Raw genomic sequence first — 14540 nt, forward strand, 5'->3', positions numbered from 1 at the left:
CAACAGAAAGATAAATTTGTCGCCATTTCTCAATGATCCCAATCTGTGAAAACAGCTTTTGCCTTTTCCTTGTAAACTCGATACCTGTCAAAACAGTTGCTGTATTTTCCTTCCACACAGTACAGTGATTTCATCCTCCAGCTAAATCTAGTACATGGAGTAGTTGTTCTGCCTAATTTGTTATTATCCAAAGAATACATTGTAGCTATACATCCATATTTTTGTTGGTCACGATTGGCAGGATAAACCAGATTTGACAATCCACCCATAATGCATATTCAGAGTAATGCTAATTTTACAAACATGAAGCTTTGATAAATCTAACGCGAAGTTTATAAGCCAGCACATACATATAATTTGTTCCTAAAGCACGTGAGACAGAGGAATAGACATCTCATAATTCTAGGATTCTTCAAATGCCAAAAAGCACGTAATGGCTTGGGAATCTGGGTTGCCCTCATCCAAACACACAACATTCTCCAAGGAACCAGGCAAAGAGTGTGGACGGATGGTAATTCAAATGAAGATATGCAAAGAAAGAACAATTTGGCTTTCATTTGCAGGATAATCGTTGAATAAGTTACATAGAACAGTGCTTTGCTTCCTATGGAACAATGCTAGCTTCGTCATCTTTTTCCTTTTGACCAAACCAACTAAAATTGAGGATTTTGACTTAGTGTTACATGGCAACAACCGATTCTAGTTCCAGGAAGCGATAAATTTTCGCCAGTCAGCTCTGTACAGGTTGGGATGATAGCTATCCAAGCTAAATTCGTTCCTTTAGTCATTGTGAAATGCAAAATATCACTAGATCATTCCTGGTCTCCTTGTCTCCAGATATTAGAGCTGGAAAGTAATGGGATGTAAGTAATAGGGATAAAGATTGTATCTTCAACCCTCTTGTGGCCTTTGCTGGCGCTTTCTCTTCGCTTTTAAATCAACAACAATGATTGATATGTTATCAGAACTGTTCCTCCCATAGGCCGTCTCAGTAAGATAATTAGCTATGGCTTGTGCTGGAGAGATTTCATCGACCATGAGGCGGCGGCGTCTCCTTAGTAGGCGCCGAGCCACCTCTCCAACCTCATCATTAGTCATGACGTCCCAGAGCCCATCACTTGCCAAAATCAAACATTCATCCTCATCCACTCTTGTGGTAAAAGTGATTTCAGGCACTGGAATAATCCACGGCCTCAGATACCGGTCACCTGAAATATAAGATAGATGGAAATTACCAACAGTAGAATGGATGGACTCCCTAAGCACCAATGCATAAGTACTGCATACAATTGTTAAACTTAATCTGCTCATACTTCCAGAACCAGAATATATGCTCATACAAAATGTAATTTCAACAATATCACAGTGACAATCTCTTTGTGGTGCATTTCTGGATAAGTCTACTAGAAAATAAAATAAATTACTATGAGCATGGTCGTGTGCCATCTTGAACATTAAAGCATGTTCACTCATGAAGGACTCCCTTTAAGGAATCTGCTTTATGATGGTCACAACAATTGATCCAATAAGACATGACAAACGTAAAAATCTCTTCATATTTGGTTTGCTGAAAGGAGTCAAGAAGAAAACCTCCACTGGTAAAATCATGTTTCTGTTCAAGTTACAACCACCATATGTTGAGTTCAGAGAGATCTACTCCCCTCGACGTTTGATTGACAACCTACCAGAACAAATGCTCTGCAAAATCACTCAATCTGTCTGAAACTACCATACATGGCAAAAATCAAATATAATCGCCACGTAATTTCCTGCTTCTTTTGCATTGCTAATTCCTAAAACAAACATATATAGCTTTCTCAGAAACTAGGAGGATGACCAATTTTGATTAAGTTCAACGGCAAACACTCATCCAAGCCCATTAGACCACAATTCAGAAAATTGGTTTTCTGCTCTGACTTTTCAATGTGGTTTGGTGGCAATGCCAGCTGGTGGTGCTCTTAAAACTCATCAGATGATTATTAAGCGAAAACCAAAGCTCATTAGTCCAAATATACATGACTAGAAATTTCTTTTACATTGCAAGCTGATATAAAAAGGTCAGGCACTAATTATGTCCACAGTCAAATCTTTGAAAGTACGGCGTTTGGTTCTCTTAGTTAATCCCCAAGAATCTAGTCCTAAGTTCCCACAAGTAGGATGGTGAAATTAATCCACCTATAAAGTCAAGATTAGAGAAGTCGCCATTGTCATACTTTCTCTTTGTCAAAGTTGTACTTCTTATACTAGACAAACCATAACATGGTAGATTTTCTTCATGATGTTCCCAGTTCATACTTCCAGGCAACAACTATAGAAAATAAGGTCTTTATTTGCACTGTCGTCATGCTCTCTGTTTTTATCTGCTCCATATCATCACTTCTAAATCAATAAATTTGATCAGGGCACCTATCACCTTGGTCCTGTCATTGTAAGTCTAGGCAGTTTTGAGTTCTCTTCAAAATCTATCTGTGGCAGAAGCACAATAAAATTTCACGGCTTCAAGGTGGAATAATTTAGTTGATAAAGGTTGCCCGCAAAGCAACATGCTTTAAAAGGAAAAGGAAAAGCCTATCTGTTATATTATCAAACGGGAGGACTCCTAAGCATGTAAGGAGCAATAACATTAACACAGTACTCAAATACTCCTCTGAGATCCTTCTTCACGTTAAAAGCATTCATTCTAGTGGAATTCCAAAAATTCCGCAGATCTATTCTACAGTCATAACCAAAGGAGGATGAAGAAGCACTCTAGAAGGATGAGAGCATATTTTAGATGCTCTTAGAGATACCTCCTTTGAAGAGAAATGGTAACGATTTTAAAGAATTAAGATACCAGATGAATGGCAAGGGCAGAGATGAGAGTAACCTATAGCTCTGGACATAGCAAGTACTCCAAACACCCTAGCACCATTCCAGTTTATGACTTTCCCTCCCATTCCTTCAATCCGCATCAGTTCATCATGTCTATCTGGCTGTATAAAATCAGCAAAAACAACAAATTTTTTAAAGGTCATATCAGCATAGACATAAGATGCATCAAAGAACATTGCCCGGATTACTCAGATAACCCCATAATTGGCTAGCATCCTTTCTGGATTCATGGGCGCTAATGAAATTAATATGTGACAAAGTCACCATAGTTTGATGTGTAACCCATGTTCAATGTAATCCCATCAAATGCACATACATGGTCAACACGGGATAGTTGTATTCTCGAAGGTCATATTATGGAGAATCACAGCAGATGTTTCGAATGGGTGAAAAGATTTGAACAGGACTAATATCATCAAGAGGTCTTGTCAAATTTTAAGTGCTTCATAGAATAACCTTTTGATCAACAGTCAAGGGGATTGTTTGAGTCCCACGGCAAAGAATAGCTCTTGAGTCACCACAATTGGAAGTGATTATCTGACAGCCGGATAGAATCACCACAACCGCAGTTGATCCTACCATTTCAGGTGCAGCCGCTTCAGTCATGACTTCACTGTCAGCCCTCTCAAAACCAGTAGAAAAAGCTGCTTCCCACCTTCTCTGCCACTCGAACCCATCCATTACTTCCCTGTTCCATTCTTCGGCTATAACTTCATGCATCCGCGCAGCACAGAAATTGGCCACCTACATACTCTAAAATTATTATAACTGTATTGCATATGGTGATCAGGATTATGCGTCATTGTTGCAATGCTACATTTCACTATACTATAAACATAATTTTCAGACCAGATCTCTTCCAGGAGAATACCACTAAATGTCCTCTGTTAAGTTTAGCTTTATGACTTATGAAGTAAAGGAGGTCATTTTCATATTGATCCAGGAGGATTTCCAAGTACATCCTCCGTAGATGAAGAAACTAAATTGGGTTAATCAAGTTACTCATCCATTCAAAAGTGAGAAAAATTTCAATTTTTCTCAAATGTCAATTGCCTTGAATACCATAACAAGATCCATGAAAATCAAACAAAACTGACACTAATATTAGCACCATCTTTCAGCGAAAAGATTACTGCACCAACGTATGACAACCAACTAGAGCCAATACCATTACTTTCATGACCCCAATTACCATACCAATATTATCGGCCATGTGCCTGCATAACCACAAACGGAAAGTAGATAGTTTCCTGCTCTTGAAAAATCTACTAGAACGCATATAATTAACAAAGTGCTGGACTTCGCAAAAGTTCCTTCGACCCAACAAACGCAGACCAATCACACTGAATATGCTCTCATAAGCACTGAATAAGCACATTGAATGAGACCAGGAAAAAAGCAATAGAAAAGTGGGATTAAACTGTTGCTCCTTTTTGTTGGATACCATTTGTCACATACCAACCATACACAAAAGTACACAAGCACCAGAAGGTATCGTGAACTACCTCCCACCCCCTAGGATTGAGCAAGGTCCTAGTCACTACCTAGTACCGTAAGGCATCATGAACTGCAGACAAGTTCCTTTTTTTTTTTGGGTCCCCTCCCCGCCAATATTACAGTTCCATTTGTATAGTTAGGCCACTTCTGGAATAAAATGTACCAGTACCAGCCATATTCTGATGTTGATGGGTCTCTGATAGCTGTTGGTCATACACGACAGCTGTCCCTATTTGGCATGGCACCTTCCGCTGACATGCAAACATCAACGGTGTATAAAAAACTAGAGCAGCAGTGGAACCATTCAAATCCTGACTAGTTAATTCATCTAGAAGTCATCATGTAACACACATTCAGTGGTCTAGCCAAATTCTTGCCGAAACTCGGCACACGTGTGGGTCTCAAATGATCGGCGCAACTGTGATCGTATCGGGTCGGAACAAATTTCTTAAACTAAGCACAAACAATCCCCCGCTTGGAAATCCTCTATACCGAACTCGAATAACCATGAGCTTTCTATATAGAAAAGGCAAAGATAAAAAAGCGAACTTTAAACAGTGAATCCACCTTTGGGCCTTGTTTCCGAGGTCCCCACCTCACGAAAAAGATCCAACCAGACGCGACCACATGGTAAACCCGATCATGAGAACACGCTCCGACAAGCTATGCTCGCCATAAAAGCGCCTAGGGGACCACCTGTCTCTCTAATGCCACACGTGGCAGCAAACGCAAACGCCGGGGTCCGTCCCCAGTTTCTGTCCGACCCGGAATTTAATTAGCACAATTAGACGATAAAATTACGATCTTCATCCCTCCGTCGGCTTCCGCTTCCAAAATCAAATTTGGAATTACTAAGCGATGCGATCGCCTCCCTTGGATCGTTCCGCCTCCTCGTGCTCCACGTTCCCATCTGCCCGGAGAGGCCCGGGCTACGTGGACGGCCACGATGCCTCCCCCGCGGCCCCAGGATTTCGATGGGAGATGGAAAGCCTGTCGCGGCCTGAGCGGAGACGCGTGTCCCGGGCTCTCGAAAAAGGGAGGGGGAAAAGCTGCGACGCACGCACCACTCCGCGAGCGACAAGTGTTCCCGGCTTCCATCAGGGATTCATTATTGCTCAACCCCCAGGGTCATTCAATAGAAAAAAACGATGTCTTTTAAAAAATAAAGTCACTTAAAATGTCGGTAAAAGTGAAAAAAAAAAATTTACGCTTTTTTTCGTTTTGCCTAATAAAATAATTTCAAAGGTGCCAATCTAGGATCCGGCCAAGAAATTTTAAATTATACTGGGAGGAGGATAAATTAAACCATATTGGGCTGACTCGAATGGAATTACTGCACGATATGGAAATAAATTAGGAAGATAATGATATTAATTTCGATTTTTCCAAAATACTGGGATGGCCGTGCATTGTAAGATATCCATCGGTTTAGATAGTTCCGGGCCTAATTGCCGGCGTTAATGGATTAAAAAGGCAAATTAAACATGATGAACGCGGGGGAGATGCGTTCGGTTCGCGAGCGGGAGTTTACCTGAGCGCCGCCGTGGCCGTCGTACACGCCGAAGAAGTGGACGGGCGAGATCTCGCCGGAGATCCTCGAGCCGGGAGCCAAGCAGCCCCACGTGGTCGCACGCGCGGGACATGAACCCCGGCACCACGGCGACGGCGTCCTCCATCTCCTTCCGCCGCCCGATGATCGAGGTGGACCCCCACGCCACTCCCCTGTTGCTCCTCCCCACGCACTTCCGCTTCCCGGCCGCCGCCGCCGCGGCGTCCGCCTCCGTCGACCCCGCCAGCCCCTCCTCCCTCGGCCGAGCTGGCTCCGCCGCTAGCAGGCTCGGTGCCGCCGCCGCCGCCTCCTCCGCGCACGCAGGGATCTCGCCGGAGCTCCCGCCGCTGCTCCCGGGGCCGCTGGAGGAGCAGAGGTCGCCGGAGCTGCTGGCGCTCGTGGGATCTTCGGTGATGGTCAGTATCGACAGCGCGCCGGAGCTCTCCGAGTCGAAGCTCTCGAGCTGCTCCTCCTCTTCGGGCTGCTCCATTAGCTCCGATATATAATCCGAACGGCGGAATCCCTCTCTCTCCTCTCCGCGCCGGTTCTCTCTCATTCACCGGAGGAAAACCTACAGAGAGATAGATAGAGAAAGTGGGGGGGGGAGGAGAGAGAGAGAAAGAGCGAGGAGATGGATAGAAGAAGGGAGGGGGAGCATATAGGATGGCGACACGTGTGAGGGGATATGAGTCGGACGACACACGCATCCGCAGAGAGGAATGAGGGGCGTCATTGGGAGTCGTATTCAGTTCCCTTTTTCCGCTCCACCGCCACGTGTCCTTTCACCGTCTCTGCGGGTCGCGCGGGGAAGGGAGGGCGGGGGGATGGATCGGGTGCTTCGCAACGTCGACGGGAGCCCGTGCGCTCGGGCTGCCTGCGCATGACGTGGCCGGGGTGATCGGTACGGTGCGTCATAAATGGCCGGCTTTTTTCCATTTCTTTTTAATTCTCGGAGCGGCTTGCTCGGAGGCTTTTTTTTTTAAATTATTTTTTCGTGTTTAAAATAAAAGAAAAGGCGTTGAATTCAAGTTTCGAGGCGGCGGAAAAAACCTTTTTTTTTTTTTATCTGAGCGAACCCGAAACTATTTTTTCAATAAAAAAATCGAACCCCACGTTTATAAGGCGCTTCTTTGCGGAAAAAGGGAAAAAGGGAAAAGGAAAAAGGGGCGACTGACTCTGGAGCGCCGTGGAAAGACGAGTAATAAAAATAAACTAAAATTCTCAAGATGTCCACCTATATATTTATATCAAAAGTGTCATATACGTGTCCTCCGCACAGCGTGATGCATTTTATCTTGAAAGCGACAAAAGTGAAAATTGACCAATAAAATTGATAAGGCAAAAAAAAAAAAGGGTAGCATATCTAATTTCCCTAAAAGCTATGCTGTGGAGTTCCTTAATTGTCTTTACGGGGCCACATCCAATTTCATCATTTTCTCACTTTTCTCTTTCTATTTTTTTTTTTTAAAGATAATCACAACATGTTCACCGAAAGTTTGCTTTCTAAATTAAAATCCGTATGGTGTTACGATTAAAATAACTTTATTTCTCCATTCGAAGCTATTAATGTGATTATTAATTCATTGTGATATTGCACATAAAATAATCACACATGCGCTTCGAAAGGCTAATATAATTTAAATGAGAAATGTTGAAGATGGTAATTCTGGCCCTCTAGCTAAAATCTTAATATGGCCTACTTTGATGTCTATGTAGTGGACGCATGTTCTATCTCTAATTTTAGTTTTTGGCTCTTTTAATTGGATAATGCTAAGTATGATAGTCTAATTTATTAAATTACGTTACAAACACTTATTGGGAGATTAAATACAACTCGATTTATTTAAATGGTTATCTACAATTCGTCGTATTGTTAAGAATACTAATTTTATAGACAATTTGTCATATATCTAACGTTGCTCTTTTTTTTTTTCAAAAGAATAAATTGCTTTTTCAATTTGACCTGTCGTCATATGCTACAAGTTCAACTTATGCTATCGTAATTCGAATAAACTTAAATGTGGACAGGCACTTTTTCCGTAAGGCACTCCTGCGAGTCAACGCTATTTTTTATGCGTGCAAATTGCTAATTGCTTATCATAATATCTCATGGGTAGGAACCATATGGAAATCATTTTTTAATATTTAGTGGTCCATCTACGAGACTTGCAAATAGCAGGACCCTCACGCGCCGTGCCCCAAGATTATAAAAGACACCTCATAATATATATGATTGTAAAAAATCACAATTTTATGTATTTGTGGATTCTCAAATCAATAAAGCAGATGCAACTCTTCGATAAATCACCAAGTTTTGGTTGTTATCGAGCTATGCAAGTTGCTTTCCATCAAATTTGTACATGAGAAGAGATAGAAAAATCAATTTCATATTATTTACTTGCAAAATTTATTATGATCACGTAAAAATACACCCCATCTCATGTGATAATTCAAATTTTTGAACTGATCAATCACAAACTCATCTTTGAATATCAAGTTCAATTTCTTCAAAAAAAATATATAAGAATTGTGTTCATCTGAATGATAATTACAAGCTCATTTTCTAAACTAAATAGCCAATCTGTTCAAAAAAAAAAAAACTAAATAGCCAAAAAAAGAAAAGAGCGCTCGACGGGCTAACGTGATGCCTTTGCCTACGCTAGCCCACACCGGATCACGAGGAATCTGAAAATCATCGGTAGGAACTTTCGGCGGGGCCCCACCTACCACGACAGGTGCACCATCCTAGACGGCTACGTGGCGAGTTAAGTGTCGCGACTGGGGCCCGCGCATTAGGTAGAATTTGACCTCTTGATGGGGACCTTTCGCTAAAACGACGGTATTTGTTGTTCAAAGTCTCGCCGCAAAGGAAACTTCCTTGAATGGCCACGTCATATGGTTTTTTTTTTCCATCCCTAATCACACGACATTAAATTGCCCATCTATCTCAGGACACCTTACCAAGGTATGAAAGGGGTAAGGAATCAAATGACGTCCCATGCTCAGTGGTTGGTTTTGTTTTTCTACGTATGATTTATTCAATTTGATGGTGCACTTGGTTTTACAATGAAGCTTAATTTTTGCTGTGAAGATACCCATTCAAGTGATAGATTGATGAATTTAAATTGATTCGTGAAATAATGTGAAAAATTACACACAGATATGAAATAATTATATGCAAACATCTTACGTGCACATGCCTCTCTCTTCACCTTATGTTTATATGGATTTGTGACTTTATCAATTAGCCTTTAATAATGAACTAATTCATCATGTCAAATCACATCACGTCACACATCTGATTCTCTTGAAGGCAACCCTAAAGAAAAAAATTGGAAATCATCTCACCATCAGTCGACGCTACTAATTATTTATTCATTTGTTTTTAATTTTGTATTGATAACCGGACTTTAGAATCTCAATCTTATTTATTGTTATCCTTTCCTATCCCTTTCAACTAAGATCTTATCCAAACCATTAAAAGAAATCAATCAATGTAAGCAAAACAATCTGAAAATGGTTTTTTCCTTTTTTTAATTCAAGGCCGATGACATATATGTTTTGTTGTATGGAGATTTATGAAATGACTAATAAACTTCATAAACTGATTCAATTTTAATTTTTAATGCGAGTAGATGACTCTAATTCAAAGTAATCCATACACAAGTGACGATATTTGAACTGATAATTTTCTATTCGCGAGGTAGAAATCTCGCAATCAGCTATGCCGACCTTTTTTTTTTTTTTTTTTTTTTAGAAATTTGTATCAAGTGAGATTTTCCTATTTTCAACTCCTACGTTTGGAAAAAGTTACTAGGAACTTCGATGAATTTTGCTTTTCCAGCTAAGGCTTGAAACTGACCTTTCAGTAGCTATTCTGTCGGAGTCCACGTGTCGCTAGGGCTCTCGTCGAGCGATATCTTTCACCCAGTAGAGCATTCTGCATTCTGCAGAGGCCATGTAGTTGGGACCGGCCACGTGCGAGGCGAACGCCGATGCGACACCTCTTCAGATTCGGATTTGGATCGGACGGCTTACAGCTGACTAGCGAGGGGCCTATTTACAGGTCCACCGCAGGGGGGGCCCCACGCTATTTGTGGACACGTATCGCCCTACGAGAGACTGGTTTTCATGAGTATTCATTTCCTTAGATATTACATTAGAGAGGAAGGAACATCGGAGGAGTGCGCATGTTTAGAGAACAATTTTTTTTTTTTGTCAGTCCTACTCTATTCCTACTCTATACTCATTCTTAAACTTTTGCCCTGTCTCTTATAGGACGTGGGAGTCGAAACCCACTCCTGAAACTTACGCGTCCCCACCCCATCCCCCTAAGAAAGTGGAGATTTAAACCCCTTACCTCTCCCTTCCATGTTAGAAATCTGAAAATCAGACCAGTAAGAATTCGGTCCAATTTCAAACTTTAAGATATGTATCTGGGGGAGTGCGTGTCAATTACAACTTGAAGATGCGAATTATTGTCTTTACTATAAATCATTGTCAAGGGTTATATCCACGTGCAAATGATACACTAGTTTACTCTTTCCACCAGAGGATGATGCCTTGGCGCATGCGGCATAAATAGTCTCTCTACTCGATGTACTTCTAAAAATTCTAGAACCCTGCCAAACTGAGCACATAAAACAGCCTAAATCATTTTCATTTCTCCAATCGCTGCAAGAGTAAATGTCGTACGTAAGTTAAAAAGTCCTAATCACTCGATCCAGCTACGATTTTTATATAAATCCCGGACGCGATCTCTCTAGAATGCCACGTGACTGGCGTTTTCTTAGGCAGTCATCATGCCAAAGTACGGAAAAAAAGGTCTCTCTCTCTCTACTCTCGCTCCTCTCCGTTTGATGCCACGCAGCGAGCCATTTATTAGGCAGTCATCATATCAAGCGCCTTCGGTTTTAGATATGAATGTTTGGCAGGGCGTCGTAATCGAAAGGGGTTTCGAAGCCCCGCAATTTTCCAGAATCCACCCTTTACCATTCGTTCAAAATCCCTGTACTACCCTTTCATATATTATTATTATTATTATTATTATTATTATTATTTTTTTTTTTTGTGTTGGAGGAACCTGGCAATGATCGACGCCGCGCCGTAAACCCCTAGGGGTGCGACACTTAAGCGGGAGGACCCACCACCCCGAGCCACACTTAATACACCTACGCCTCCAGGTTTTAACCCTTCACCTCTAAAAAGGCGAGGATCGGGCGCTTATCAATGGAGCCACCGCGGCGGTGGTCCTTTCATATATATTATTTTAGTCTGTCTATTCGAAGAAAAATTGTTTCCGAATTTATTTTTTGACTTTTCGATATTTAAATGATGAAAAACATTTTTTTTATGAATTGAAAACAAACAAATTTAGATGAGAGAAAAACTACTTTCCTTTCTAATAATAAGAAGGGAATTTACTTTTATAAATCATAAAACAAATGAAAATTAATAAACTTTTCTTTATCATAAAGTTTGTAATAAAACAACCGCACCTTTTATTTGAATATTACATTCAGATGTTGCATCGCGAAGGTCCCTTGTGTCCTATTCACGGGCTCTTGACACCCGCATCTGCAAAAGGCGCTTTTGCTAGAGCTTCAAGCAATGGATTTATTAGGGAATCGATTATGTTTATTAGCGATTTTGCTCGTACAATTTGGCGAGGGTGTTGAGGATATACTATCAAGTTTGGGTTCGATCGGAAAGATAGGAGGATAGTCTTCGTTACAGCGTTTTTTTCCTCTCTTTTTTCAGGTTTTTTGAGACAGGGTGTCTCTGGTACGATAGAAAAATCTACAAAAAAACAACCGATCAAAGCATACTAGAGCATCCGTGGTTTGCACATGTATATTCGTTTTACTAGGTTCGGAATGCACATGGGAAAAAGGAAGTTTCGTGGTAGAATTGTACATAGGTACGCGCATATTGGGTTATTTTATCAAGGGACTTAAAAGAAATTAGATGGAACCAACAAGTGTCGACTTAGATGGCGACATAATTCGCTCGTATTGGTGCAGTCTGGGTTCAAGCGTAATTGGGAGCACTTCAGGAGAAAAAACCGAGAATGTACTAGATCGATAAGGAGGAGTGCACCTTGAAAGATAGTTCAGAGAGGTGGACTTGACTCGGGAAATGGAATATTTGGGATTTGTGTAGCTGGTTTTATGTGAAACTGGAGGACGCGTAGTGAATTTTGTCCACTCTTAGCTGGAGCTATGTAAAATAGACTGCTCAAATCAAATCAGACTGAATTAAATCGGCCGATTGGGTCTTGTTTTTAGGAGTGTTAATCTGATTTTCAGTTCCTAAAAGTGAAACTTGTATTTGGACGGTCCAATTCCTAATTTCAAAGAGAAATTGGGCCAAATCGATTACATATAGTTATTTCTTAAAGAAATAAAAGCAATCGGTGTTTATTTATTTATTTGTTTGTTTTTTCATAAGATATAGCATCGACTAGTAAAAAAAAAAAGTGATTGGTTCTAGGAGCAATCAGAAGGGACATCAGTTGAGGCAAGGTGGGCATCGTTTAGGGAAGAAAGGTATTTATTTCCTTAGATATTATGATACAAAGGAAGGAATATCGGTTGGGGTGGGCCTTTTTCAGGGAAGAACTGAAAACCTAAGAAAAGAACTGATAGAAATTAGTCCGATTACAAATTTTAGGATGTACATGACATATTTCAAGTTTCAAGATTTGAAAAACGTGTTTTGATAAGTAGACTCCTGATCCACCAAGAATTTGAAAAAAAGTCTTTGTATTTTTCTTATTTTATGTCTTCACGCGATCTTACATCATTTCATGGCGTCCAATAATGTGTATAATTCAAAATTACTAATTTGAGCTTTTATTTTCCAATGATATATATGAATGAGACTTTGAGACCTGAATAAGTCTATAAAAGGCTCCCGTCAAGCCCATGTGACGGAACCCAGGAGGAAACTCCTGGGGGTGGAGAACTAGGTAGAACCTGGGAATCGAGGCTCGAAAAATATTCCGGCCCCACTGGGTTACTCGGCCACACCCCCTTCGGGGGGGTGAGTAACTCCCTTGGATCCCCATGATGCCTTTCCCGGGTAACCAATCTCGGCTAGGTACAGGGAAATGAAGAGGCTCGGGCCCTCAAGGGGGCCCGGGGCTGCCATTTTCCAATGATATACATGAATCAGACTTTAACTTTATTAATATATAATAATTTATGTGTATCTAAATATGAGTTGTTATCAAAAGATTGTAGTTAGAAGCAATGATTCATCATAATTGTTCAATTAAGAATATATGTAGAATTTGAGTGTACTTGAAACCGATCTCTGACATGATAAGTTTGGGATTTTTGAGTATGCATGATCAGTTTTGGACTTCAAAAATTAATGAACTTATTTTGATGAGCAAGGGAACCTAAAACAGTTCACCTATAAACATCATAGTAGAGTTTGATTTGGGTTGACAAAAAAAGAGTACCAGACAGACAGGTCCACTCAACATCACATCAATAGTGCTAAGACTCTAAACTCTCATATTCTATATACATTACACGTTACCATATATAAGAGGGCAGCACGAGTTTACTAAATTGACTTAGTAAGTGACGCAACAAATTTTTTGGATGTCAAATGCCACTCACTTATTTAAAGACCAAATTACATGCCGTCACATCCGAATCAATTTAGTAAAATAATCTCGATATTATCAGCATTACTTCTTAATATCTTTTCTTATTCTCCTTCTCCTTTCTCACATCTTTTTAAAAATAAACTGCCGGAGCGCATGCCATTTACAACTTGAAGAGGCTAATATCTGTCTTTTATATATGAACTATATACTTCATGGTCAAATAGTGACCGTGTAACACTGTGAAGGGGTATACGTGCCTACATATGCTACACTAGTTCGGTCTTTCCACTGGAGGATCATGCTTAGGAGCATATGCGTGAATGCAACGTACATAATCTTTGTATTCGATATGCTTCTAAAAGATTTAGAAGCCTACCAAACCGGGGCATATAAACAGTCCAAATCACTTTCGTTTCTCGTTTGTCCAAAGAGCAAAAGCCGTATGGCATGTCGATAAGTCGTAATCGCTCGGTTCGCTTGCGATTTGTGTAAATATCCCCGACACAATCTCTCTGGAATGCCACGTGACGAGCCTTTTTACTAGGCAGTCATCATGTCAAAGTACGGGAAAGGTCTCTATCGCTCTCGCCATTTGTTGCCACGCAGCAAGTCCTTTATTAGGTAGTGATCATATCAAGTGCCCTCTGGTTTTAGATATGAATGTTTGGCAGGGCGTTGAAATCGAAGGGCTTCTAAATTCTGCAATTTTCCAGATTCCACCCTTACCATTCGTTCAAAATCCCCGTCCCACCCTTCGATATATCTGTTTTTTCGAGTCCGTCTATGTGAAGAAAAGCTATTTTTGAAGTAATATTTTTCGAATTTTCGGTATTTGATTAACAGAAAATGCTTTCTATGAATCGAAAACAAACAAGTTTAGATGATGGAAAATGACTTTTCTTTCTAATAAGAAGGCAACCAATATTTATAAATCATAAAACAAATGAAAATTAATAATTTTTCTTTACTATAAAGTTTACAATAAAACAAACGGACCTTTTG

General features: G+C 40.5%; 1 protein-coding gene across 1 annotated transcript; it reads right to left on the reverse strand.

Moving 5' to 3' along the window:
- Positions 1-460: 460 nt before the first annotated feature.
- LOC104438220 (protein phosphatase 2C 77) lies at positions 461-6536 on the reverse strand. The gene is given in 5 exon segments (XM_010051316.3): positions 461-1208; positions 2867-2972; positions 3328-3615; positions 5900-5987; positions 5989-6536. Coding segments are annotated over 5 exon segments (1284 nt in total). The 5' UTR covers positions 6474-6536; the 3' UTR covers positions 461-891.
- Between the last annotated feature and the right edge of the window lie 8004 nt (positions 6537-14540).

Source organism: Eucalyptus grandis, chromosome 3, assembly GCF_016545825.1.
Source record: "Eucalyptus grandis isolate ANBG69807.140 chromosome 3, ASM1654582v1, whole genome shotgun sequence".
Lineage (NCBI taxonomy): Eukaryota > Viridiplantae > Streptophyta > Magnoliopsida > Myrtales > Myrtaceae > Eucalyptus > Eucalyptus grandis.